At 44.2% G+C, this 27,460-nt stretch overlaps 1 protein-coding gene and 1 long non-coding RNA gene across 3 annotated transcripts in view; one reads left to right on the forward strand and one right to left on the reverse strand.

Annotated features, from left to right (window-relative positions):
* The window catches only part of LOC135056746 (inactive heparanase-2-like), a 211,569-nt gene extending 208,016 nt beyond the window's left edge, over positions 1–3,553 (forward strand). For both annotated transcript variants that reach the window (XM_063962283.1, XM_063962282.1), the window contains exon 10: positions 1,139–3,553. In XM_063962283.1, coding sequence (XP_063818353.1) covers positions 1,139–1,304 — 166 coding nt within the window. In that variant the 3' untranslated portion in view covers positions 1,305–3,553. The remainder of the gene's footprint in view (positions 1–1,138) is intronic.
* Positions 1–27,460, reverse strand: part of LOC135056748 (uncharacterized) — a 46,716-nt gene that overhangs the window by 5,012 nt on the left and 14,244 nt on the right. The window contains exon 2 of the long non-coding RNA XR_010244059.1: positions 17,637–17,777. This is a non-coding gene — a long non-coding RNA (uncharacterized LOC135056748). The remainder of the gene's footprint in view (positions 1–17,636; positions 17,778–27,460) is intronic.

Genomic DNA, 27,460 nt, shown 5'->3' on the forward strand with positions numbered 1-27,460 from the left:
TTATGCCCTAAATGGCAATGCAATGGATATAATGAATCCAGTAAACTGTTGGGATACAGTAATCTTTAGATGAACACATTGTACAACACACAATACATTTTTGTTGCTCGATTTTGAGCAATGCGGTTAACTAGTCAGGAATCATTCTAGTGACCTGTACTACCCGGTATAATGACTTTCATTTGGGAGAATCATTTTTGGGAACAGTTGCCCATTACGGACTCATTTGAAAAGGTTCACATGAAATGAAACATACCTAGAACACAAATAAATATGTATGTGTTTATCAGATCAAATCAAGTGCATTCAATGGGAATAGGGTGAGGACTGTGCAAATGAATATGCACACATGTTACAGAATACTGAAACAAGCATATAATAAGCCAAAATTGCTGGACATACTCATAGATGCACTGTGTTTCTCCTGAAATGTGTGCAATTAATATGGGTGTATGTCAGCCCATATGCTGAGCTGTAGACATGTATGGCTAAGCATCGCCAATGTAGGTACCCGGCATATGTCACATACACTTTTGCTCATCATTTTAACCATTAATTTTGCATGCAGAATATGCAATCTCAAATTAGGTTTCAATAAAATATCTCTATAACATAGCAGTACAACCAGGGGCCACTGTCAGCCCAGTTAGAATACAATCTGTTGCAAAGAGTGCAGGAGGGCTGCAGATGAATGAGAGCTCCAGACACACCCCACACCGTCTACAGCAGCTGGAGCTTTTGGGCTGGAGTGAGCTGGTGGGCTGGAGTGAGCTAGTGGGCTGGAGTGAGCTCCGGACAAGCCCCCACTTTCTACGGCAGATAGGTCTGTTTTCTTTTTCCCTCTTGTCTTGGTCTTATGTGTAGTGTGCCCTGCCTTCCCCTCACAGCTCTCAGTGGCTGCTACGTTTAATAATAACACTCGGCATTGTAAGACATAACAGACTCCACACTGTAAATGATTAGAAGATTTTACACTTCCTTGAGTTCCATGTCCTGTACAAAAGTGTTTAGTCATAAGTTCTATACCTTTAGATTATCAGTGACCTTCTGCCTGACTTCTGTTCTTTATCCTTTACACTATGTGGTATAATGTCCGATATCATTATAATGCATTGATGGATTTATGTTTTCTTCCCAGGTCAGTGCAGCTGAATGGACAGCAGCTGGTGATGGTTGATGATGGAACACTTCCAGAGTTTAAGCCCAGACCACTACGACCTGGCCGTACACTTGTCATTCCTCCACTAAGCATAGGCTTCTATGTGGTAAAGAATGTAAATGCAGTGGCTTGCAGATATCGGTAGCTATATTCATGAAATAACTGTTCTACATACAACTGCTACAACCAAAGGCGTGATTCACCAAACAGCCAAAAGCCCGAACTTGCAAGTTCTCATTCTACAATACTCCGGGCCTACAAATCTCCAAAGCATATTATGTACAACCGCCATTGCAAGTTTTGTGTCTGTATAACCTGTGGCTAGTGATTAGCCAGAGGCCCATGTATTTCCTGAGTAGGGGACATTACAGGTTTTTCACCTTCTAGTAAGCTAAGTTTGTAAAGGTCATAACTAATTATGTTTTCTTAAGAATTGTAAATTCCCTGTCCAATTCGTGCATTTATTTTCATCATCTATTGTCCTATTCTATGAACCAGCTCACAAACACTCTTATACTCCTATTGTAAATGAATGTACGCTATATATATTGCTACTAGATGTTGTCTACGGCCTGTCTACTTCGCTTATCAGCACTTGATTTTATTATATAGATTATTGTTGGCATTACCTTTTTTTCTTTTCATCTTTATTATTGTACTTTTGAGGACATCCTCATCTTTTCTCCTCTACAGAGTATTTTTCTTAATTGTTGTGATTGGGTCATTGTCAGACTGCATTGTCATCATGTGCGGATATGAGATGAGTAAGTATGGGAAATAACAGAAGCATTTGGAGACTGTGGGGTAAATGTATGAAGCAGTGATAAGAGTGGAGAGGTGAGCCAGTGGAGAGGTTGGCCATGGCAACCAATCAGCTGCTCTGTATAATTTTACAGTATGCAAATTATGAATGTTACTTCAATGCTGATTCTCTGCCACGGGAAACTTCTCCACTGGCTCACTTCTCCACTCTTATCACTGCTTCATACATTTACCGCTGTATACAGTATGTGTGTTATGTCGGAACTCTCTGGCCGTAACTTCTCTGACACAGTTGGGACGGGTCAGAGGTAAGACTAACTCTCATTACCTGCCAAAATGATATCATGAATAAAACATCCAACAGCAAGACATTCACGCCATTGTTCTACTCAAGAACAAATAGTTCCGTAGGCTATGGTAGTCTTGTGGTGAACATAGCAGAAGATCTTACATTGTGCCATGGAGACACTCTGATGTTCAATTAGTTCCGACATTTCTCCGACACAGTCTTTCGTTTGAAAGGACTTAAGCTTTACAAATAAGCATATCCGTCTGATTTCTGCAACGCTGGATTTTAAAACAGCGACGCGAAGCAGGCACAAAACAAAGCTCGGCTTCCTAGTTAAATACCGTAGCACTTTGTAATTGTCAGACAAGATGACTGTGCATACTGTAGTTCTAAAGTTAGCACTGGGGTGATAAAAAATACAAATGTCCGTCCGCATGGTCTGTTTTTGTCTTATTTTACAATCTTAACCCCAAAAATTGCATTTTGTTTTTAGTCGATTCATTTAAATGTAATGTTACAGCATGCATAGATATTAACTTTGCAGTGATTATTTGTTATTTCTGTCCTACTCCAGGACAAAACTGCTGATGAAAAATAATGATATGAAACCTTTATAATATCTATTCCGTAAGACGTGCCGCTGGGTAGAGTACAGTTCCCGCACGTTTCTGCGTACGCTGTAGACGACGGTGGTATTTAGCTGTAGATCAGTGCCAAAAATGATAATTTATGTACCGTGTATTTGCAGAAATTGTAAAATGTTAATTGAGATCAGACAGAAACATGTTCATAAACATCTGTAAAAATTCTACATGGCACCCCGACTGCTCAGCTCTCCCCGGGCAGGAAGGGTCTGTGGGTCGTCTTTCTCAATGCTGCTTCCATTAAACGCCACACACAGCAGGAGAGTGGCAGCTTGTAATGCAGCCCTGTTGGAGAGATTCACTGAATTATGATACTGGACTGAGAACCAAATAGGGGTCAAGAGTTTTCCTGTTTTGCCTAAGCTTTAGAGTTGTAACTTTTTACAGAATGATTTAATATAGGACAATAGAAAACCAATGCATGACTGTAAGATTTATTTCATTCATTTTATTTACAGTATGTTTTCACACTTTCCAGGATCTTTACTGTTACTTTTATTTTGTGTTTAGTTGCTTCATCCTGCTTCTTACTGTACGTGTATCTCTGCACCTGTTAATAACAGTTGTGTATGTCTTTACGATCATTATTTCACTGGATATTTTTTAGGCAGATAAAACAGTCCATAATATTGAACTGTGTATTAAACCAAATGCTATTTCTTACTTCTTAGAGGAGGACCGGCTACTGGGCTAAGTATGGGAGTGGGAGGGGGGGGCAGGACAAGTTGGGAAGGGGGTTGTGGTTTCAGAACTCAGCAGGAGCTAGCCAGAGCAGGGGTGAAGCCAAGGGCGAGGGGGGGTTTCTGAAATTGAGGTGACCCCACATATGTCCGTATTACTAGATACTGTATATATAAATGGATAATAGGATAGGCACAAACCTCTAAAAGATAGAGGTGTATGGGTACACAACACTAAGAAGTGAATACTCAATATGCAATATAAAAATGGCACTGAAAAGGGACTTGATTGAAACTTATCTGAAGTGAAGGCTCAGCAGCAATATATATTGCAGCAGGTAGCGGGGCAGATGGATAGCAAGTGGATCATGATTAAGTAGCTTTTCTGGTAGTTGTCTATTACTGTATCTCAGTTGGTATAGTTTTGCTGTGTAGAGGAGATTCCAATTAAAAAGCAGTGAATAAAATAACAGACTGGACAATCATACACAAATTGCTTGCAAAATGCTTTAAATAACTACTGTAGTTAGAACAACTGCTAAAGACGACAGTGTTTCCATTAAGTTATAATATTATTAATATTTCTTATTGGAGTCCATATATCAGAGCATTGTACGCAATACATAATAATAAACATTCCCTAGAGCTGTTCCATGGATTCAGCTTAGATCTAGGCCAAAGTTGGTGTTCTCCATATCTTTATACCAGCTTGGGAACGATCTGGCTCTAATTATATTCCAAGATATATGAATTCTCCCATGATCTCCATTTTTGGGAATCCTGGATTCCTCTCTGACTCTGATATCAATGAGTACTTGTCTCCCAACTATTGCATTTTGTTGCTCCACTTTCCCCACTGGGTCTGTACCCAGACCTTTTATTTATAGTTTTACTAACTTCAACCCAATTAAAGATTTTCTGTCTACTCTGTACAGCCCTTAACAACTTGAGTCCAGATATGTCTGTCCTATGTGGTTCATTGGAAAAGAATGCACTAGAAAGGTGCATTTTGGAAAAGTGTAGCTGCAGTCTCCTTTTGTGTCACAATCTAGGACAGTGCATATATATTTCCGGTAATTAATAGGATAGAATGTCTGGCTTTCTTCACCAATATGTCTTAAAAGTTGCTTTCAAAGAGCTTTTCTTTCTTGGTGGACCTGTCCAGTTGCACAATGCTATTCGTTCCAAGACCAGTCTTTGAGAAAAGATCATTTGGACCTTCATATCCCACTAACCCCTGTAGTTATTTTGCTGAGGAGCATCATTCAGCTTCTTACATAGTGCTCAGAAGCTTACCCTGGCCATGTTTGTGGGGGTCTGCTGTTTCTGTAACAAAGTTTGGACCCTGGGTGAGTCCCCCGACAAACCGTCCATCAAGGACAAGAGAAGTTGTAGCCCACAGCAGCCAATCAGATTCTAGTTTTCATTTATCTAGTACAATCTATAAAATAATAATTAGACTCTGATTGCTATGGGCACTTTCTCCACTCGTTTTTTAGAAGGTTTGATAATTCTCATTAGAACTTAATGTTCTGCTATGTATGCTGACCACTGTTATTGGTGATACTGACTTAGGGCGATATTTACTAAGCACTGCCGCTTGTTGCCGGTTCTGGACGTGATATTTAAAGTGGCAATAATATTAAGTGCAAAACTCGTCTGGCTTTGCATTTATATTATTATCATGTTAAATCAGACAGACAGAACCTCGGGCAAGAGGCAGTTTTGAAAATCTGACCACTTTGTACTAATTGTACCCCTTAAGGGCCGTATTCACGGCCCGATTTGGGGAGAGATGTGTGCTGAGCGAACTGCTCAGCACACATCCCTCCCCCCCGCTCAGCACAGCGCGATGTGTGCTGAGCGTGCGGGGGGAGATGGGGGGGGAGGGCGCTCATTTCACCCAGCGGGTGACATTACCAACCTGTTAGATTGAGCCTGCATGCAGGCCAATCTAGCACCAGCGATAGCGATGCGCTATCGCTGTGGTGGGTACACACGGAGAGGACACTTTTTAAAGTCTAAGCAATCTAGTCAGATTGCTTAGATTTTAAGCAGCGATCGCTCCGTGAGTACCCCCCTTTAGTCTCATAGGTGCTTTTCAAACACAGTAGATTAAACTTCAAGGGATTAATTCAATTAGGCGTGAGTTTGTGAAAACAACGTAAAAGTGCATACAACACATAAACGTATGCACGTTTACGTTGTTTTCACAAACTCACTCCTAATTGAATTTAATTATAAATTTTGGAACCCATCATGGACCACAAAACAATTGCAACTGAGCTAGCAGGACAATATACTGTACATGTGGAAGGCTGTTTGTGGCTGTAAGGAAAGTGCTGAAGGTTCTTAAAAAATGTCATTTGGCTGTTGTTTTTTTCACACTTCTCATTAATGGTGGAAAAATTATATCCAGCAAAAGTTTTTAATCAAATTAAAGCAATTGCAGTTTTTTGTGGTACAGGAAAATGTCTGTATTTTTTGTGTTTTCATACAAGTTCATAAAAAGTTTGAAAAAACTACTTTAGCTCCTGTCTTCAAGTTCAAAAACCCTTCTCCAGGTTCTACCAACATATCAATATTGGCTTACAGGGGCTGCGTACAAAAAAACTAATTGTGACTTTCCTCAGAAAATGCAATGTGAGTTTGGACTTGAATTGCAAATGCATTCGCTGTGAGAACATCTTGCAGGACTTAACAATCTCCTAATTGAATCAAATGAGTACTTTTTGTTTGGGTGAAATGTTACATAATTAATAATACAAGTATAAGCTCTTATATTGCAATAAGTACCTCTTTTTATATGGTAATGTATTTGTATTCCCTCTGAATCGATAACTCTGTATTAATTCTATGATGAATATTGGAGGGGGGATTAAATGCTGTATCTCTGTTGTAAATGTTCTGTAATAAATTATATTTTCAGAAAGAAAGGGGAAATTTTAAAGCAGATTTTGTTTAGATGGGATAATTTACAGGGAAGTGTTCTGTTTAAAGTTGTTAATATTTTCTTTGCACAAAAAATCATATTTTATTATGGAGCGTGTGATTATTCTAAACATAGGTAAATATGAAACAATAATTCATTTGTAAACTGTGATGTAATATTTAAAAATAAATAATATTCATCCATTTTGGCTAATCCTTATTTGTTATTTTATGATTCTTACACCATTATTGCTGATGCTTCATGTGTAGACTATGGCTTAAATGTAAAGTGTATACAGTATCGTAGTGTCTACCAAAGAATACATTGACTTGATAGAATTAATAAATAGAATATGTAGTGGATTTATTAAAGGAGAAGTAAGAAGACGTGGGGCCAGAGAGGTCAATATGGAGAAAATAATCACCATACAAATGACAATCAAGGTGACACAAATAAAATATGGGGCCTAATTTTACCTGATCGCAGCAGCAAAATCTTTCTCTAATGGTCAAAACCTTGTGCACTGCAGGTGGGGCAGATATAACACGAGCAGAGAGAGTTAGATTTGGGTGGGTTATATTGTTTCTGTGCAGGGTAAATACTGGCTGCCTTATTTTTACACTGCAATTTAGATTTCAGTTTGAACACACCCCACCCAAATCTAACTCTCTCTGCACATGTTATATCTGCCCCACCTTCAGTGCACATGGTTTTGCCCATTAGAGAAAGATTTTGCTGCTGCGATCAGGTCTGAATCAGGCCCATGATAAACAAGGCTGCCATCAGAAAGTGTGGGTACTCGGACTGACAAAATAGACAGGGTCCCCCCAGCTACAGACATCAGATGATTGACAGTCTGCAGCCGTTTGGGGGCAGGGAAGAGGAGTGTTTAAGGTAACCGCCGTGTCGGCACGTGCTGCATTTACACAACTTCTCAGATCCGCTACGAGGATGCAGCACCTTCACCTCTGAATGAGTCCCAAAATAACTTTGCACCTGGGCAAACCATGCTGCAGTCCAACGGGAGCAAATACCTTTATGTATTTTTGTAAGCAGGGTAAATACTGTCTGATTTCACATGTGGCCTACAGATACTGGGCAGCTTTATTTACTCACTGAAATATACAGTAGGTATGAGTTTTGACCCACTGGTCTCAAGTCTAAATCTCAACCTGGTTTTACCAAGGTACAAAATAACTTGTTTTTTTTGTTTTTTTTTGTTTTACTTTACTCCTAATTGAAACTCAGCCCCATAGTGTCTGTGTGTGGAAGCTCTGTAAGAAGTTCAGGACAACATATACAACAGACCATGGGCCGGATGTAATGGGGTGCATTTTTTTTTTGCGTGACAAACCCGCACCTTCTCGCACATTAGAAGGTGCGAGTTTGTCCCCAAACTCACCCAATGTAATAGCCTGTGAGTTTTTAAGTTTGAGGCTATTACATGGTGCGATGTAGGGCGAGTTTTCTAGAATGAAAACTCGCACAATGTAATGTGATGTTTCATTTCATTGTGCGAGTTTGACAGTAGCATGCACAGATCAGTGAGATCCGTGCATGTTTCTGTATGGAAAAGTATATACAAAGATATAGGGGAGAAAAGAATCTCCAGTGGTATGCCAATCCCACTCTCCCGGCGCTACTCAATACACTTCTATAAATTTATATGAAAAATATATTTGTTGGTATAAGTATATTTTATATGAATAAACAGCAGCGTGTGTTTTGAGACTTGGTTAGGGTCTCTAGCATAAACAAAGTGATATGGATCTAGAAAACATCGCGCTGTTAAAGATAAAAATAATATAATAAAGTAGGATAAAATTCAGAAATGAAGAGGCTGTGAAGTTGTCAGAAATGAGGTTGGGAGACTGTTTATAAACAATAAAATACTTTTTATTTTAAGCCAAATACTCCACCATCAAAATAAAACATATATATAAAAAAAATTTATGCGAGCATCAGTCATTTATTACTTATGAAGCATTCCAGGAACTATAAATATGTAAACGTAGTAACAGCTCAAATGAACCTGCTATATTGTATTTAAGTAAATACCACGTGTCCTTATAAAGACAATGTGTATCAGATTATGATCCTTTGCAAGATCCACACGGGCTTAACAGAAGGCTTTACGTGCCGGCGTCCCGGCTGTAGTGATTAATTCAGAGTAAATTTCAAGTTTAATAGTTACCGCCTGTGGCTGTCACAGTTGTGACTAGGATCGTCCTTCCTTTCCCGGTGGTGAAGCTGTCACCGCCCCGGGTGTGCTGTAGCGGGTGTCCGTAAATGCACGGGAGCCAAAGGACTGACAGATTTACTGCTGCTGAGGTTAAGTGCCGTCTTCCTCCTCCCGGTGGTGAGGCCGTCACCGCCCCGGGTGATGGGCTCCGAGTGTTCGTGGATGCAGCCCCCAGCTAGCCTGCTGTCAATGTGCTGCAGCGTGATTGTGATCGGCAGACAATTTAGCAAGCAGGTGGAATGGCAATAGGGAGGTATTTGCTGTAATAGCGCGGCCGTAGAATCCCTATGAATACTTTCTAGAGCCAGTTCGGTTTATCCCGGTGGATCAATGCACTGCTGGATGTCCAATAGCGTCAACGCGTTTCGTCCCACAATGCCTTGGGACTTCCTCAAGACTGCCATTTAGTTGGAGTGTTCCTTATTTATATAGCCAGCAATGATCAGTAATTAGTTAATTAATTGATTTCAGCTGTTTGCAACAAATTGGTTTTAAAACCACACATAGTCTCTATGTTTCTATATAGGTCAGTATCTCTCCTTTATTTAATTCCTGATGCTGATAAACATATCACACAGTTAAAAATCAATATTTAGCATAAATAGTACATAATTATATATAAAAAAAGCAGAAAAAAGGTCTCCCAACCTTAAACTCTTTATTATATTATTTTTATCTTTAACAGCGCGATGTTTTCTAGATCCATATCACCATGTATGGAAAAGTAAACAAAGAATTAAAAAGTAAAAAAAAAAAAAAGACGTGCAGGTCTCCCCCAGAAGCATAACGAGCCACGGGCTCATTTGTGCAAAAACGCAGTCCATTAAATTTGGCCCCATATGTGGTGTTTATGTACAGTAACCATTAGACCAAATACCATAAGTGATTGCAATAACTGGCTTGGGTATAGCCTTAATGTCCGCGTAAGCCAAGCAATCTACATCATTGTACCGTAGGTGATATGGTGTGTTCTAACTTCTAAGGTATTTATTTAAGGAAAATGGGTGCTATGTGGCACCAAAACAGCCTTTAAAATCCCTTGTGATACAGATTAGATACTGACCACATCATAGCACACCTGTGATTTGGCGGATAGTGAGGGGAACAGTTCAATAGAGATGAGCGCCGGAAATTTTTCGGGTTTTGTGTTTTGGTTTTGGGTTCGGTTCCGCGGCCGTGTTTTGGGTTCGACCGCGTTTTGGCAAAACCTCACCGAATTTTTTTTGTCGGATTCGGGTGTGTTTTGGATTCGGGTGTTTTTTTCAAAAAACACAAAAAAACAGCTTAAATCATAGAATTTGGGGGTCATTTTGATCCCAAAGTATTATTAACCTCAAAAACCATAATTTACACTCATTTTCAGTCTATTCTGAATACCTCACACCTCACAATATTATTTTTAGTCCTAAAATTTGCACCTAGGTCGCTGGATGACTAAGCTAAGCGACCCTAGTGGCCGACACAAACACCGGGCCCATCTAGGAGTGTCACTGCAGTGTCACGCAGGATGTCCCTTCCAAAAAACCCTCCCCAAACAGCACATGACGCAAAGAAAAAAAGAGGCGCAATGAGGTAGCTGTGTGAGTAAGATAAGCGACCCTAGTGGCCGACACAAACACCGGGCCCATCTAGGAGTGTCACTGCAGTGTCACGCAGGATGTCCCTTCCAAAAAACCCTCCCCAAACAGCACATGACGCAAAGAAAAAAAGAGGCGCAATGAGGTAGCTGTGTGAGTAAGATAAGCGACCCTAGTGGCCGACACAAACACCGGGCCCATCTAGGAGTGTCACTGCAGTGTCACGCAGGATGTCCCTTCCAAAAAACCCTCCCCAAACAGCACATGACGCAAAGAAAAAAAGAGGCGCAATGAGGTAGCTGTGTAAGATAAGCGACCCTAGTGGCCGACACAAACACCGGGCCCATCTAGGAGTGGCACTGCAGTGTCACGCAGGATGTCCCTTCCAAAAAACCCTCCCCAAACAGCACATGACGCAAAGAAAAATTAAAGAAAAAAGAGGTGCAAGATGGAATTGTCCTTGGGCCCTCCCACCCACCCTTATGTTGTATAAACAGGACATGCACACTTTAACCAACCCATCATTTCAGTGACAGGGTCTGCCACACGACTGTGACTGAAATGACGGGTTGGTTTGGACCCCCACCAAAAAAGAAGCAATTAATCTCTCCTTGCACAAACTGGCTCTACAGAGGCAAGATGTCCACCTCATCATCATCCTCCGATATATCACCGTGTACATCCCCCTCCTCACAGATTATCAATTCGTCCCCACTGGAATCCACCATCTCAGCTCCCTGTGTACTTTGTGGAGGCAATTGCTGCTGGTCAATGTCTCCACGGAGGAATTGATTATAATTCATTTTAATGAACATCATCTTCTCCACATTTTCTGGATGTAACCTCGTACGCCGATTGCTGACAAGGTGAGCGGCGGCACTAAACACTCTTTCGGAGTACACACTTGTGGGAGGGCAACTTAGGTAGAATAAAGCCAGTTTGTGCAAGGGCCTCCAAATTGCCTCTTTTTCCTGCCAGTATAAGTACGGACTGTGTGACGTGCCTACTTGGATGCGGTCACTCATATAATCCTCCACCATTCTTTCAATGTTGAGAGAATCATATGCAGTGACAGTAGACGACATGTCCGTAATCGTTGTCAGGTCCTTCAGTCCAGACCAGATGTCAGCATCAGCAGTCGCTCCAGACTGCCCTGCATCACCGCCAGCGGGTGGGCTCGGAATTCTGAGCCTTTTCCTCGCACCCCCAGTTGCGGGAGAATGTGAAGGAGGAGATGTTGACAGGTCGCGTTCCGCTTGACTTGACAATTTTCTCACCAGCAGGTCTTTCAACCCCAGCAGACTTGTGTCTGCCGGAAAGAGAGATCCAAGGTAGGCTTTAAATCTAGGATCGAGCACGGTGGCCAAAATGTAGTGCTCTGATTTCAACAGATTGACCACCCGTGAATCCTTGTTAAGCGAATTAAGGGCTCCATCCACAAGTCCCACATGCCTAGCGGAATCGCTCCGTGTTAGCTCCTCCTTCAATGTCTCCAGCTTCTTCTGCAAAAGCCTGATGAGGGGAATGACCTGACTCAGGCTGGCAGTGTCTGAACTGACTTCACGTGTGGCAAGTTCAAAGGGCATCAGAACCTTGCACAACGTTGAAATCATTCTCCACTGCACTTGAGACAGGTGCATTCCACCTCCTATATCGTGCTCAATTGTATAGGCTTGAATGGCCTTTTGCTGCTCCTCCAACCTCTGAAGCATATAGAGGGTTGAATTCCACCTCGTTACCACTTCTTGCTTCAGATGATGGCAGGGCAGGTTCAGTAGTTTTTGGTGGTGCTCCAGTCTTCTGTACGTGGTGCCTGTACGCCGAAAGTGTCCCGCAATTCTTCTGGCCACCGACAGCATCTCTTGCACGCCCCTGTCGTTTTTAAAAAAATTCTGCACCACCAAATTCAAGGTATGTGCAAAACATGGGACGTGCTGGAATTTGCCCATATTTAATGCACACACAATATTGCTGGCGTTGTCCGATGCCACAAATCCACAGGAGAGTCCAATTGGGGTAAGCCATTCCGCGATGATCTTCCTCAGTTGCCGTAAGAGGTTTTCAGCTGTGTGCGTATTCTGGAAACCGGTGATACAAAGCGTAGCCTGCCTAGGAAAGAGTTGTCGTTTGCGAGATGCTGCTACTGGTGCCGCCGCTGCTGTTCTTGCGGCGGGAGTCCATACATCTACCCAGTGGGCTGTCACAGTCATATAGTCCTGACCCTGCCCTGCTCCACTTGTCCACATGTCCGTGGTTAAGTGGACATTGGGTACAGCTGCATTTTTTAGGACACTGGTGACTCTTTTTCTGAGGTCTGTGTACATTTTCGGTATCGCCTGCCTAGAGAAATGGAACCTAGATGGTATTTGGTACCGGGGACACAGTACCTCCAACAAGTCTCTAGTTGGCTCTGCAGTAATGATGGATACTGGAACCACGTTTCTCACCACCCAGGATGCCAAGGCCTCAGTTATCCGCTTTGCAGCAGGATGACTGCTGTGATATTTCATCTTCCTCGCAAAGGACTGTTGGACAGTCAATTGCTTACTGGAAGTAGTACAAGTGGTCTTCCGACTTCCCCTCTGGGATGACCATCGACTCCCAGCAGCAACAACAGCAGCGCCAGCAGCAGTAGGCGTTACACGCAAGGATGCATCGGAGGAATCCCAGGCAGGAGAGGACTCGTCAGAATTGCCAGTGACATGGCCTGCAGGACTATTGGCATTCCTGGGGAAGGAGGAAATTGACACTGAGGGAGTTGGTGGTGGGGTGGTTTGCGTGAGCTTGGTTACAAGAGGAAGGGATTTACTGGTCAGTGGACTGCTTCCGCTGTCACCCAAAGTTTTTGAACTTGTCACTGACTTATTATGAATGCGCTGCAGGTGACGTATAAGGGAGGATGTTCCGAGGTGGTTAACGTCCTTACCCCTACTTATTACAGCTTGACAAAGGCAACACACGGCTTGATAAATGTTGTCCGCATTTCTGGTGAAATACTTCCACACCGAAGAGCTGATTTTTTTGGTATTTTCACCAGGCATGTCAACGGCCCTATTCCTCCCACGGACAACAGGTGTCTCCCCGGGTGCCTGACTTAAACAAACCACCTCACCATCAGAATCCTCCTTGTCAATTTCCTCCCCAGCGCCAGCAACACCCATATCCTCCTCATCCTGGTGTACTTCAACACTGACATTTTCAATCTGACTATCAGGAACTGGACTGCGGGTGCTCCTTCCAGCACTTGCAGGGGGCGTGCAAATGGTGGAAGGCGCATGCTCTTCACGTCCAGTGTTGGGAAGGTCAGGCATCGCAACCGACACAATTGGACTCTCCTTGTGGATTTGGGATTTCGAAGAACGCACAGTTCTTTGCGGTGCTTTTGCCAGCTTGAGTCTTTTCAGTTTTCTAGCGAGAGGCTGAGTGCTTCCATCCTCCTGTGAAGCTGAACCACTAGCCATGAACATAGGCCAGGGCCTCAGCCGTTCCTTGCCACTCCGTGTGGTAAATGGCATATTGGCAAGTTTACGCTTCTCCTCCGACAATTTTATTTTAGGTTTTGGAGTCCTTTTTTTACTGATATTTGGTGTTTTGGATTTGACATGCTCTGTACTATGCCATTGGGCATCGGCCTTGGCAGACGACGTTGCTGGTATTTCATCGTCTCGGCCATGACTAGTGGCAGCAGCTTCAGCACGAGGTGGAAGTGGATCTTGATCTTTCCCTAATTTTGGAACCTCAACATTTTTGTTCTCCATATTTTAATAGGCACAACTAAAAGGCACCTCAGGTAAACAATGGAGATGGATGGATACTAGTATACAATTATGGATGGACTGCCGAGTGCCGACACAGAGGTAGCTACAGCCGTGGACTACCGTACTGTGTCTGCTGCTAATATAGACTGGATGATTGATAATGAGATGAAATCAATATATATATGTATGTATATATAATATCACTAGTACTGCAGCCGGACAGGTAGATAATATATTTATTAGGTATTGGTAATGATGACTGATGACGGACCTGCTGGACACTGTCAGCTCAGCAGCACCGCAGACTGCTACAGTAAGCTTCTATACTATAGTAGTATGTACAAAGAAGAAAGAAAAGAAAAAAACCACGGGTAGGTGGTATACAATATTATATATATATATATTATATACAATTATATATATATTAAACTGGTGGTGATTGATTATTAAACTGGTGGTCAGGTCACGTTGCAACTTGCAACTAGTACTCCGAGTCCTAAGCAGACAATCACAAAATATATTATTATACTGGTGGTCAGTGTGGTCACAACAATGGCAGTGTGGCACTGACTCTGGCAGCAAAAGTGTGCACTGTACGTTATATGTACTCCTGAGTCCTGCTCTCAGACTCTAACTGCTCCCCACTGTCAGTGTCTCCCCCACAAGTCAGATAATACACTTACAGTCACACTATCTAATCTATAAATATCACTTCAGCAAGTAGTATAGTAGTATACAGTATAGTAGTACTCCTCCTAATAATGCTCCCCAAAATACTGTGTCTCTCTCTTCTCTAAACGGAGAGGACGCCAGCCACGTCCTCTCCCTATGACTCTATAAATATCACTTCAGCAAGTAGTATACTCCTCCTAATAATGCTCCCCAAAATACTGTGTCTGAGTAGTATACAGTATAGTAGTACTCCTCCTAATAATGCTCCCCAAAATACTGTGTCTCTCTCTTCTCTAAACGGAGAGGACGCCAGCCACGTCCTCTCCATATGACTCTATAAATATCACTTCAGCAAGTAGTAGAGTAGTATACAGTATAGTAGTACTCCTCCTAATAATGCTCCCCAAAATACTGTGTCTCTCTCTTCTCTAAACGGAGAGGACGCCAGCCACGTCCTCTCCCTATGACTCTATAAATATCACTTCAGCAAGTAGTAGAGTAGTATACAGTATAGTAGTACTCCTCCTAATAATGCTCCCCAAAATAGTATACTGTGTCTCTCTCTTCTCTAAACGGAGAGGATGCCAGCCACGTCCTCTCCCTATGACTCTATAAATATCACTTCAGCAAGTAGTATAGTAGTATACAGTATAGTAGTACTCCTCCTAATAATGTTCCCCAAAATACTGTGTCTCTCTCTTCTCTAAACGGAGAGGACGCCAGCCACGTCCTCTCCCTATGACTTTATAAATATCACTTCAGCAAGTAGTAGAGTAGTATACAGTATAGTAGTACTCCTCCTAATAATGCTCCCCAAAATACTGTGTCTCTCTCTTCTCTAAACGGAGAGGGCGCCAGCCACGTCCTCTCCCTATGACTCTATAAATATCACTTCAGCAAGTAGTAGAGTAGTATACAGTATAGTAGTACTCCTCCTAATAATGCTCCCCAAAATACTGTGTCTCTCTCTTCTCTAAACGGAGAGGACGCCAGCCACGTCCTCTCCCTATGACTCTATAAATATCACTTCAGCAAGTAGTAGAGTAGTATACAGTATAGTAGTACTCCTCCTAATAATGCTCCCCAAAATACTGTGTCTGAGTAGTATACAGTATAGTAGTACTCCTCCTAATAATGCTCCCCAAAATACTGTGTCTCTCTCTTCTCTAAACGGAGAGGACGCCAGCCACGTCCTCTCCCTATGACTCTATAAATATCACTTCAGCAAGTAGTAGAGTAGTATACAGTATAGTAGTACTCCTCCTAATAATGCTCCCCAAAATACTGTGTCTGAGTAGTATACAGTATAGTAGTACTCCTCCTAATAATGCTCCCCAAAATACTGTGTCTCTCTCTTCTCTAAACGGAGAGGACGCCAGCCACGTCCTCTCCCTATGACTCTATAAATATCACTTCAGCAAGTAGTATAGTAGTATACAGTATAGTAGTACTCCTCCTAATAATGCTCCCCAAAATAGTATACTGTGTCTCTCTCTTCTCTAAACGGAGAGGATGCCAGCCACGTCCTCTCCCTATGACTCTATAAATATCACTTCAGCAAGTAGTATAGTAGTATACAGTATAGTAGTACTCCTCCTAATAATGCTCCCCAAAATACTGTGTCTCTCTCTTCTCTAAACGGAGAGGACGCCAGCCACGTCCTCTCCCTATGACTCTCAATGCACGTGTGAAAATGGCGGCGACGCGCGGCTCCTTATATAGAATCCGAGTCTCGCGAGAATCCGACAGCGTGATGATGACGTTCGGGCGTGCTCGGGTTAATTGAGCAAGGCGGGAGGATCCGAGCCTGCTCGGACCCGTGGAAAAAAGCTGAAGTTCGGGCGGGTTCGGATTCAGAGGAACCGAACCCGCTCATCCCTACAGTTCACTGTAGTATTTTTGTGACCTCAATGCACTATGAAGGTCATCCAAGAGATGGCCATAGTGACTACTGGTCAATAAATAAGGAGAGTATCCCAGTGACTGCTATTAATTACAGAGTGCGTTCTAATGTTCCCCACGCAATAAATACAGACCATCCTAGTGACAATCAGACATTACAGAGCATCCAAGCGACCATTATTCAATACAGAAAACATCCTAGATATATCCACACAGCTACTTATCTGCCTGAATCCATATGCTATTTCTCTCTGCTTCAACCATGTCTTCTCCTCCTTCTTCTCTCTTATACAATGGATCACAGGCTGCACCATATAAGGGAGGAGCTCCTAAAGTCCATCCTTCACTTATTTTCCATTCTTACCTTTTCTCCAGCTGGTCCTTTTCCCTCCATTCTCCTACTTTTTCCTCCTTAATCATTCTCTATAATCCTTCTTTTTCTTTATTTTCCCTTCTCTATCCTCCTCCTCTTCCTTTTTCCTCTTTCACCCTTCTTTATCCTCCTGTTCTTCAGTCCCTCATCCTTCTCTATCTCACTCCTCCATTTCCCTTCTTTGTCATTCTTTATCCTTCTCCTCCTTCATCCTTCTACGGTATATTCTCCTTCTTTTCCCTCTTTCATTCTTTTCTATACTTTTCTTCGTCTTCCCTTCTTCACCCTTTTCTTTTCTCCGCCTTTTACATACTACCCTATGTTCCACCATTTTCCTGTTTTTATGTAGTTAGCAAGAGCCTGGGGTGGTAGGATGAATCAGTCGGGCCACAATGAGTCCAGGCTGCCAGCCTCCCACCCAACACCATTCCCACCCAGGGAGAAAACTAGAAATAAATTAAAAAATAAAAGACATTGGTGGCCTCTAGACAGCCCCACTAGGCCACCGATCCTGGAGAAGATCTGGCAGAGAAAATGACCATTCTACCCTTTCCAGTGACAACGACAGTCTCCCTGCTACCTTATCCCTACACATCTCTCTCCAGCCCCGGCATGACACCTTTTTCTGGCTGCTCCAAGTACTCACACGGCATGGCTACTCCACTCTCTTCATGTCATTCTGGACAGCAAAAACAAACTTTATTGCACAGCAACAGGAATTCCTGCTGTGCCCCCTCTCTGTCACGGCCCGGGACTCCAGTACTGGCAGTTTCCCCTGATGGCAGCCCTGATGACAAATATATGACAGTCGTTAGAAATATGGTAGTAAATAGGCAATATTTTTCTCTAATAGTTGAATAGGCTTCTTTATTCTAACTGCTGCAGCACCTCTTTGGCCATAACTATGAAAAATATGGTTTCTTCAATTACTTCAACGCACTATACTGTAAACATACAATAACACATATATGAAGATTATTACTCAACAGACTAGCAAAACTTCAGACTGACCAGTCATTTACTTTATGTCACAACTGAGGGCCTGAGCTGACGGGAGGCAGCCTCAGTTGTAGGGGCTGAGATGTACCGGAACCTGGGAGGTTGTATCAGACCCCTGGACATGTAAGTAACATGAATAATAACTGCCCGAAGGCGTGACCACGACAACTTGGATAAAAGTCAATGATGTTTATTATGACAACTCCGCAACACAGCAGCAGTAAAAGAAAACGTAAAAGTCAGCAAAGAATAAATACAGTTCCTGGGTACTACAGGATGGCAGGAGCCACAGGGCACTGGTAGTGTGAGATAGTTCTTATGATCTTCTAGATGGAAAGTCCTTACCAGGCCCGACTGTAGCAATGGAGATAACCCAGGATTGTGCCAGCTGGTCTTCCAGGAAAAGCTGGGTTGCTGAAGATAAAACAGCTGCTGTGGATACTGGCTGGAACCAGACTGTTGTTAGCACGGAGTGGATACTGGCTGGAACCAGTTAAATAATAAATGAACTTAGGAGCGATGAAATATGAACTGAAATGTAGAACTTGAGAGCGGAGAAATAATAATACCGGTGGAGAGTGGTAAAGTGTAGAAAGGACACCGGCCCTTTAAGGGAAGCTGTACTCTGCTGGAAGCTGAGCTGGAAGCAGGTAATGTTGTAGCTGGAAACAGATGAATCCACAATGGATTGGAGAGTCAGGCTACACCGCAGGTGGAATGCTGGTGCGGGTCTCTATGGTGGAAGTCTTGAGACAGAAGCTGGAACCTGGAAGACAATCACAGGAGAGAGACAAACAGGAACTAGGTTTGACAACCAAAGCACTGACGCCTTCCTTGCTCAGGCACAGTGTATTTATACCTGCAGCAAGGAAGGGTTTGGCTAGGCAATTATGCAGATTATCAATACTGAGAACAGATTGGTGGAAATGATCAGCTGACAGAATCCAAGATGGCTGCGCCCATGCAGACACTTGGAGGGAAGTTTGGTTTGTAATCCATGTGGTAATGAAAACAGTAATGGCGGCGCCGGCCACCGGAGACAGGAGGCGCCAGGCTGACAGATGCACATCCAACCACGTGGACACAGCGGAGGCCGCGGCTGACGTAATCGCCACTCAGACACTCTGCATGCAGAAGTTCAGGGACGGCGGCGGAGGCCGCGGGAGACGCCATGCCAGGTGTAATATGGCGTTTACTGTGACAGCGTCCCAGAGTGACAGGAGAGGATACAGGAATGTACACATCAGGATAACAGATGGGATCCGGTCCTGGAGCGCTGAGCCAGCCTTAGGAGGCATCTGATGGGTAAGAAATGGCGTCCAGATACCCGGATCGTGACACTTTATAGATAAAACAAAGTTATTTTGTTGCAGTTCTCTCTTCCAAGGAGGTCACTGTCCTGTAGCATGCATTTACTTGTAATCCACAATAGTCAGAAGTAGCAGAATTACTGTATCATCTAAGACTGGTCTTTCTTTATTCCAGTGAACAATAGCTTCAGCTTTCCAATTATAAAGCACAACGAATACAGTTCCACTTTAGTAGTACAGTTTTCTTAAGCATTCAATACTAACTGTAACTGACTCAAGTGAGTGCCCAGAACTCCACTAACCAAAATGCACCTTGTCCTTTTGCCCTTCCTCTAGAGTCAATGTAATGCAAAATCTGGATGGCACTCAGTCTTTGCTGTGTTTTATTGATTCTGATGTTCCTGAGTGCCGTGTAATATACTCTCAGTAGGGACATCTCCCTTAAACAGTTTACATAACTCACATAGCCTCCAACAATCTCTGCTGCGGCTTTCATCACAGCTACGCAGCCTTTACAGATCTCTCACATACACTGCTGGTGCTTCTGTAATGGTCGAAACACTCTATCAGCGTATATTCCCTGTCCCTGGTACTCATACCACCTCAGCATTGTTGCTTGCCAAGTCTCAGCTTCCAGACCTGCGGGCCTTCACCCTGCTCTCCTGCTCCACTCCTCAGATTCTAACTTGCTGTACTGCGCATGTGTATCCACAAATCCCTTTTCCTTTACCAGTTTGTCCCTTTCTGGTGTTCTGTGGCTCCACCTAGTTGCAGCTTTCCACATTACAGTGTCCAATGGGTCTTATTAGAGCCACAGAGTTCAGCTAGGACATGCCTCTCAAAACTCTAAGGAGCCTATTATTTATTAACATTATTTTTACTAAAATAATGTGAAAAAGGGTGTTTTCTGTTTTCACATACTTTTCACATTATTTTACAGTAGTATCACGTGAATGTATTAAAGGGCATTTGGAGTAGTTTTCATGAAAATCTGCTCCAAACCCTTTAATTGTAATTCCATGCGATGTGGCCGAATTTACTAAAAAAACTTAAATTTTTTTTTTTTTAAATACCGCAGTGTGCCCTGTGATAATTTCACCAGCTCAGGCTGGCGAATTCACAGGGCAGCACTGCGATGTGCACCCTTTGCTCAAGGTGTGCGGGGACCAGGCTCCAGTGATCAGCTATGTGTGTCCGATGTACCTATAGCACATTATCCACTATTGCACCTTAGTGTACTACTAACCTCATTATTACACGTTACTGACCATGTACGCAGCATTATTTTATTTGTAGCTGACGTGTCCTTTGGTCGCAGCGGCTACTGCGTCTTTATGTTAATGCTGGAGAGCATCTTACTGAGAAGCACACCGGCTGTGGTGTGAATCTGCTGATGCCCGTACAAAGACAGCGGCCCATCAGCTGCACCATAGTACATTTGCCTATAGCAGGCGCACACTGTCCAAGGGACAATAGCTGCCGATGTCAGTGGGACTGCGTCTTTAGATGCAGTCGCTGACACTGACACTCCCCCACTGAAACGCCAGTGCAGGGATCTCCATGGATAACCACCGGGGCAAGTACACAGTACCTCTTGGACACATACGCAGAGGGTACACATTGGAAGCTTGCACTTCCCCTTCATCTGACTCAGAATTACCCCATCTCCGTCTACTTGTGTGGAACTTAAAGTGTGGCTGGGCAGACACCAGGAGGTAGATTTACTAAAAACCACTAAAACAGACAAGTGGTGTTGTTTCCATAACAACCAATCAGATCCAGTCTATCATTTTTTAGAATGCAATAGAGAAATGAAAGCTCACATCTCATTGGTTGCCATGGGCAACACCCCCACTTGAATGTTTTAGAATCTTTAGTAAATCTACCCACTGGTGTCTGCTCATCCACACTTTCAGTTCCACACAAGTAGACAGAGGTGGGGTAATTCTGAGTCAGATGCAGGGGAAGTGCAAGGTGTAACATGTTATAGTGTCAAGACACTTTACTTTATTACATCGTTTTGTTTCCATTTTCCTCAAAAAATTTGAGCCTAATTCAGGGTTGATCGCAGCAGCAAAATCTTTCTCTAATGGGTAAAACCATGGCCCTCATTCCGAGTTGTTCGCTCGTTATTTTTCTTCGCATCGGTGCGATTTTCCGCTAACTGCGCATGCGCAATGTTTGCACTGCGGCTGCGTCAAGTAAATTTGCTAAGAAGTTTGGTATTTTACTCTTGGCATTACGAGGTTTTTTCTTCGTTCTGGTGATCGGAGTGTGACTGACAGGAAGCGGGTGTTTCTGGGCGGAAACTGACCGTTTTATGGGTGTGTGTGAAAAAACGCTGCCGTTTCTGGGAAAAACGCGGGAGTGGCTGGAGAAACGGGGGAGTGTCTGGGCGAACGCTGGGTGTGTTAGTGACGTCAAACCAGGAACGAAACTGACTGAACTGATCGCAGTGCAGAGTAAGTGTCGAGCTACTCAGAAACTGCTAAGAAATTTCTATTTGCAATTTTGAGAATCTTTCGTTCGCAATTCTGCTAAGCTAAGATTCACTCCCAGTAGGCGGCGGCTTAGCGTGTGCAATGCTGCTAAAAGCAGCTTGCGAGCGAACAACTCTGAATGAGGGCCCATGTGCACTGCTGGTGAGGCAGATATAACATTTGCAGAGAGAGTTAGATTTGGGTGGGTTATTTTATTTCTGTGCAGGGTCAATACTGGCTGCTTTATTTTTACAGTGCACTTTAGATTTCAGTATGAACACCCCACCCAAATCTAACTCTCTCTGCACATGTTACATCTGCCCCACCTGCAGTGCCCATTAGACAAAAATGTTGCTGCTGCGATCAGGTCTAAATTAGGCCTATTTTTCGAGCATTTTTTTTTTGTCCAATGAGCTTGCATTTGAGGATGGGGGGTACAATAGTTACCTCATGTAGTTGCTTCCATCTCCAGCAATACCAGATCTATAAATTCAACGAGGCAGATTCCCTTCAAGCAGTCCGGATTTTTTAAGATTACCCCTGGAACGACAGAATTGGGTGATCTAAGGAGACTGATGAAGGGTACAGTTTAGTCTGCGTTCTGTAAGAGCCCCCTTGTGAACAGGTGCGCCAAGTGGTTCTCCTGATGTGCGCAGTCAGACTGACGGCCCTTGTCTTCAAACAACACCCTACGGGGCTGTAACCAAACCCTCACAGTTTCTTCACAGTAAAAGTGCCTAAAGGGGTAAACTTGTCCGGGGCAGAACAAAATGGAAACAGAATAGCCATATTCCTTTCCCCTGAAACTCAAAGAACACTTTAACCATTTTGCATGACCTCTGAACCCTGAGCTGTGTATTCAATTAGTGGGATTTACCATAAATGGAACCATTTTAATCTGCTAAATATCCTATGCATTCCATTCCCAAAAAAACGCCGTGTTCTGTTTTGCTTAATCATCTCCTAGTTGTGATTTTCTTTTAATGCGGAGTTCAGCTTTGAATACGATGCTCGGTCGTGTAGATGGGACTTGCTCCCTCGCTAACGTCTGAAAGCTTCACGGCTGTCCTGAGAGAATGTCCCCGAGCAACGTGTTGCCACCAAGTTGTCAGAGGATCTATTAGGATTCCGGAGAGAGAGGGGCTCAAACTAAAGCCATATTGCTGTAGCGCCTGTCATCTCTAATTACTCTGCAGGCCTCAGCTCACAAACCAGGAGCAAGTGCAGTTTTGGCACTCCCCACTGAAACGCTGCGAGTGGGTAAGAGAGAGAGAAAAGCAAGGAGTACCAGGCATTCATCCAGACAGACGGGTCATACGCTTCTTATTACCAGAGTTTCAATGGATCCTGCGGCTGAAACCTTTCCTCGTGAGAAACCACCATCACCCCCTTCCGCTCCTCAGATGATGCAAATGCATCCGCCACTTCCAAAACAAAACCCAGTGCTGGGGCTGTGATAGTGACAGGAAAGAAGAGACGTTCTGCAGTCTCTTGAAGGAAAACAAGTACATTATACATGAGAAATATTCCCTAGCTATAAGGCAGAAGTAACACTATGGGCCTCATCCTGAGTGGCCCGCAGCACCGTCTGCGACTGCATATAGGGGATTCTGGAAAACTGGGCATGCCCTGTGGCAAACGCATCGTTGGGAAATTCTGAGTGGACGGATCCCGGCTGTGTCTCTCCATGGGGCCTATTTATTGCTGAATATTTGCGGCATAACGGGTGTTTTCAGAGGATAACTGCAAATATTCAGCAGATCGTGGATGCTCAGGATTCCCGATAGAGGAGTGAGGAAACCGCTGATGCAGTTACTTCACTCAGGGCACATCGCAGGTACGGGCTCCTTTCAGAGTCCCTTTGGGTGTATGTTAATACATCCGGGCGTAACTTAATAAGAAATTACAAGTATTGGTCTAAAACCCAATAAAAGATAAATATGTTAAATTAATGTTTCTGGGTGTCAACTGTGCATACGCATGGAAGGGTCTCATGGGAGCAGTGGCGGAACTAGCAAGCGGTGGGCCCAGGTGCGACAAAATGCTTTGGGCCCCCCATCCCATCCAAGTCCACCCCCTCACCCCTTGAGAGGATCTGGTGAGGGGGACCTGCTCAGGGCCAGAGAAATGGATACCTAGCAACAGTGCCGTAACTAGACATTTTAGCACTGTGTGCAAGAAACGGCATCGGAGCCCCACCCCTGCATGCAAAACAGGGGCAATGCGCGCCGTAGGCGCGCGCAAAAATACATAGTGGCGTGGCTTCGCGGGAAGGGGTGTGGCCACAAAATAATACCAATTCCTAAAACGGTGCACAGTAGTCTCCATTCTTCAAATTACGCCGCACAGTAGCACCACTACACCAGGTAGAGACCCTTTTACACCTTACAGCGGACAGATTCCTCTTTTTACACATTACGGCAGACAGCGTCCCCTTTTTACACATTACGGCAGACAGCGTCCCCCTTTTTACACATTACGGCAGACAGCGCCCCCTTTTTACACATAACGGCAGACAGCGTGCCCTTGTTACACATAGCGGCAGACAGCGTGCACTTTTTACACATTACGGCAGACAGCGTACACTTTATACACATAACGGCAGACAGCGTGCCCTTGTTAAACATAGCGGCAGACAGCGTACACTTTTTACACATAACGGCAGACAGCGTCCCCCTTTTTACACATTACGGCAGACAGCGTCCCCTTTTTACACATTACGGCAGACAGCGTGCCCTTGTTACACATTGCGGCAGACAGCGTGCACTTTTTACACATTACGGCAGACAGCGTACACTTTTTACACATAACGGCAGACAGCGTGCCCTTGTTAAACATAGCGGCAGATAGGGTACACTTTTTACACATAACGGCAGACAGCGTCCCCCTTTTTACACATTACGGCAGACAGCGTCCCCTTTTTACACATTACAGCAGACAGCTTACACTTTTTACACATAACGGCAGACAACGTACACTTTTTACACATAGCGGCAGACAGCGTGCCCTTGTTACACATTACGGCAGACAGCGTGCCCTTGTTACACATTACGGCAGACAGCGTGCCCTTGTTACACATTACGGCAGACAGCGTGCCATTGTTACACATTACGGCAGGCAGATTCCCCCTTTTTACACGTTGCGGCAGGCAGTCCCCCGTTTTTACACATTACGGCAGGCAGATTCTCCCTTTTTACACATAGCGGCAGGCAGATTCCCCATTTTTACACATTGCGGCAGGCAGATTCCCCATTTTTACACATTGCGGCAGGCAGTCCCCCCTTTTTACACATTGTGGCAGGCAGTCCCCCATTTTTACACATAGCGGCAGGCAGTCCACCCTTTTTACACATTGCGGTAGGCAGTCCCCCATTTTTACACATAGCGGCAGGCAGTCCCAACAAATAAAGAAAGAAAGAGACAGAAAGAAATAAAGAAAGAAAGAGACAGAAAGAAAGAAAGAGAAAGAAAGAAAGTAGAATCATACTTACCCTCTCCGCTGGCTCAGGCTCCTCGTGCAGCTTGACGATTCCCGGGCAGTAGACGAGGTGGAGGAGGGAGCCGCAGCAGCGCTGTGTTATTGGAGGAGGCGCTGCTGCTGCTGCCCCCCTGCTTCACTATAGGCTGTTCTCGGAAGACAGCCTATAGTGAAGCAGAGGGGCGGCAGCAGCAGCAGCGCCTCCACCAGTAACAAAGCGCTGCTGCGGCTCCCTCCTTCACCTCCGTCCTCCTCCTTCCCCCGTCCGTGCCGCTGCTCTTCTCCTCTGTGGGCGGCTGTGCGCTGCGGGCAGCGGTTGCCCGCAGCGCACAGCGGCATGTAATGAGTCAGTTTGACTCATTACATTGTCAAAGTCAGAAAAATATCTCTATGCACACTACCATATTTGCACCTCACACAGGTCCGTGCTGCGCATGCGTACGCTCTCCCGTACGTGCGCATACTCACAGTCGCGGGCACCCGCAGGCGCACGGTATGCGTATTTACGGTAGAGTTTATGTGATCGTAGCGTGCGACTCAATCGTTACATATTTTCAGTAATAATGTATTTTGTAGATCATGGTCCCTTTGATAGATTCTGAAAGTTTGGTTAATATAGAATGTTCATGAACAGAGAAATCCCTCTTTGTTTGATACGAAGGGTCAGACAGGAGATGAGCGCCTGAAATTTTTCGGGTTTTGTGTTTTGGTTTTGGGTTCGGTTCCGCGGCCGTGTTTTGGGTTCGAACGCGTTTTGGCAAAACCTCACCGAATTTTTTTTGTCGGATTCGGGTGTGTTTTGGATTCGGGTGTTTTTTTCAAAAAACACTAAAAAACAGCTTAAATCATAGAATTTGGGGGTCATTTTGATCCCAAAGTATTATTAACCTCAAAAACCATAATTTACACTCATTTTCAGTCTATTCTGAATACCTCACACCTCACAATATTATTTTTAGTCCTAAAATTTGCACCGAGGTCGCTGTGTGAGTAAGATAAGCGACCCTAGTGGCCGACACAAACACCGTGCCCATCTAAGAGTGGCACTGCAGTGTCACGCAGGATGTCCCTTCCAAAAAACCCTCCCCAAACAGCACATGACGCAAAGAAAAAAAGAGGCGCAATGAGGTAGCTGTGTGAGTAAGATTAGCGACCCTAGTGGCCGACACAAACACCGGGCCCATCTAGGAGTGGCACTGCAGTGTCACGCAGGATGGCCCTTCCAAAAAACCCTCCCCAAACAGCACATGACGCAAAGAAAAAAAGAGGCGCAATGAGGTAGCTGTGTGAGTAAGATTAGCGACCCTAGTGGCCGACACAAACACCGGGCCCATCTAGGAGTGGCACTGCAGTGTCACGCAGGATGTCCCTTCCAAAAAACCCTCCCCAAACAGCACATGACGCAAAGAAAAAAAGAGGCGCAATGAGGTAGCTGTGTGAGTAAGATTAGCGACCCTAGTGGCCGACACAAACACCGGGCCCATCTAGGAGTGGCACTGCAGTGTCACGCAGGATGTCCCTTCCAAAAAACCCTCCCCAAACAGCACATGACGCAAAGAAAAAAAGAGGCGCAATGAGGTAGCTGACTGTGTGAGTAAGATTAGCGACCCTAGTGGCCGACACAAACACCGGGCCCATCTAGGAGTGGCACTGCAGTGTCACGCAGGATGTCCCTTCCAAAAAACCCTCCCCAATCAGCACATGATGCAAAGAAAAAGAAAAGAAAAAAGAGGTGCAAGATGGAATTGTCCTTGGGCCCTCCCACCCGCCCTTATGTTGTATAAACAAAACAGGACATGCACACTTTAACCAACCCATCATTTCAGTGACAGGGTCTGCCACACGACTGTGACTGATATGACGGGTTGGTTTGGACCCCCCCCAAAAAAGAAGCAATTAATCTCTCCTTGCACAAACTGGCTCTACAGAGGCAAGATGTCCACCTCATCTTCACCCTCCGATATATCACCGTGTACATCCCCCTCCTCACAGATTATCAATTCGTCCCCACTGGAATCCACCATCTCAGCTCCCTGTGTACTTTGTGGAGGCAATTGCTGCTGGTCAATGTCTCCGCGGAGGAATTGATTATAATTCATTTTAATGAACATCATCTTCTCCACATTTTCTGGATGTAACCTCGTACGCCGATTGCTGACAAGGTGAGCGGCGGCACTAAACACTCTTTCGGAGTACACACTTG

Source organism: Pseudophryne corroboree, chromosome 3 (assembly GCF_028390025.1).
Source record: "Pseudophryne corroboree isolate aPseCor3 chromosome 3, aPseCor3.hap2, whole genome shotgun sequence".
Classification (NCBI taxonomy): domain Eukaryota; kingdom Metazoa; phylum Chordata; class Amphibia; order Anura; family Myobatrachidae; genus Pseudophryne; species Pseudophryne corroboree.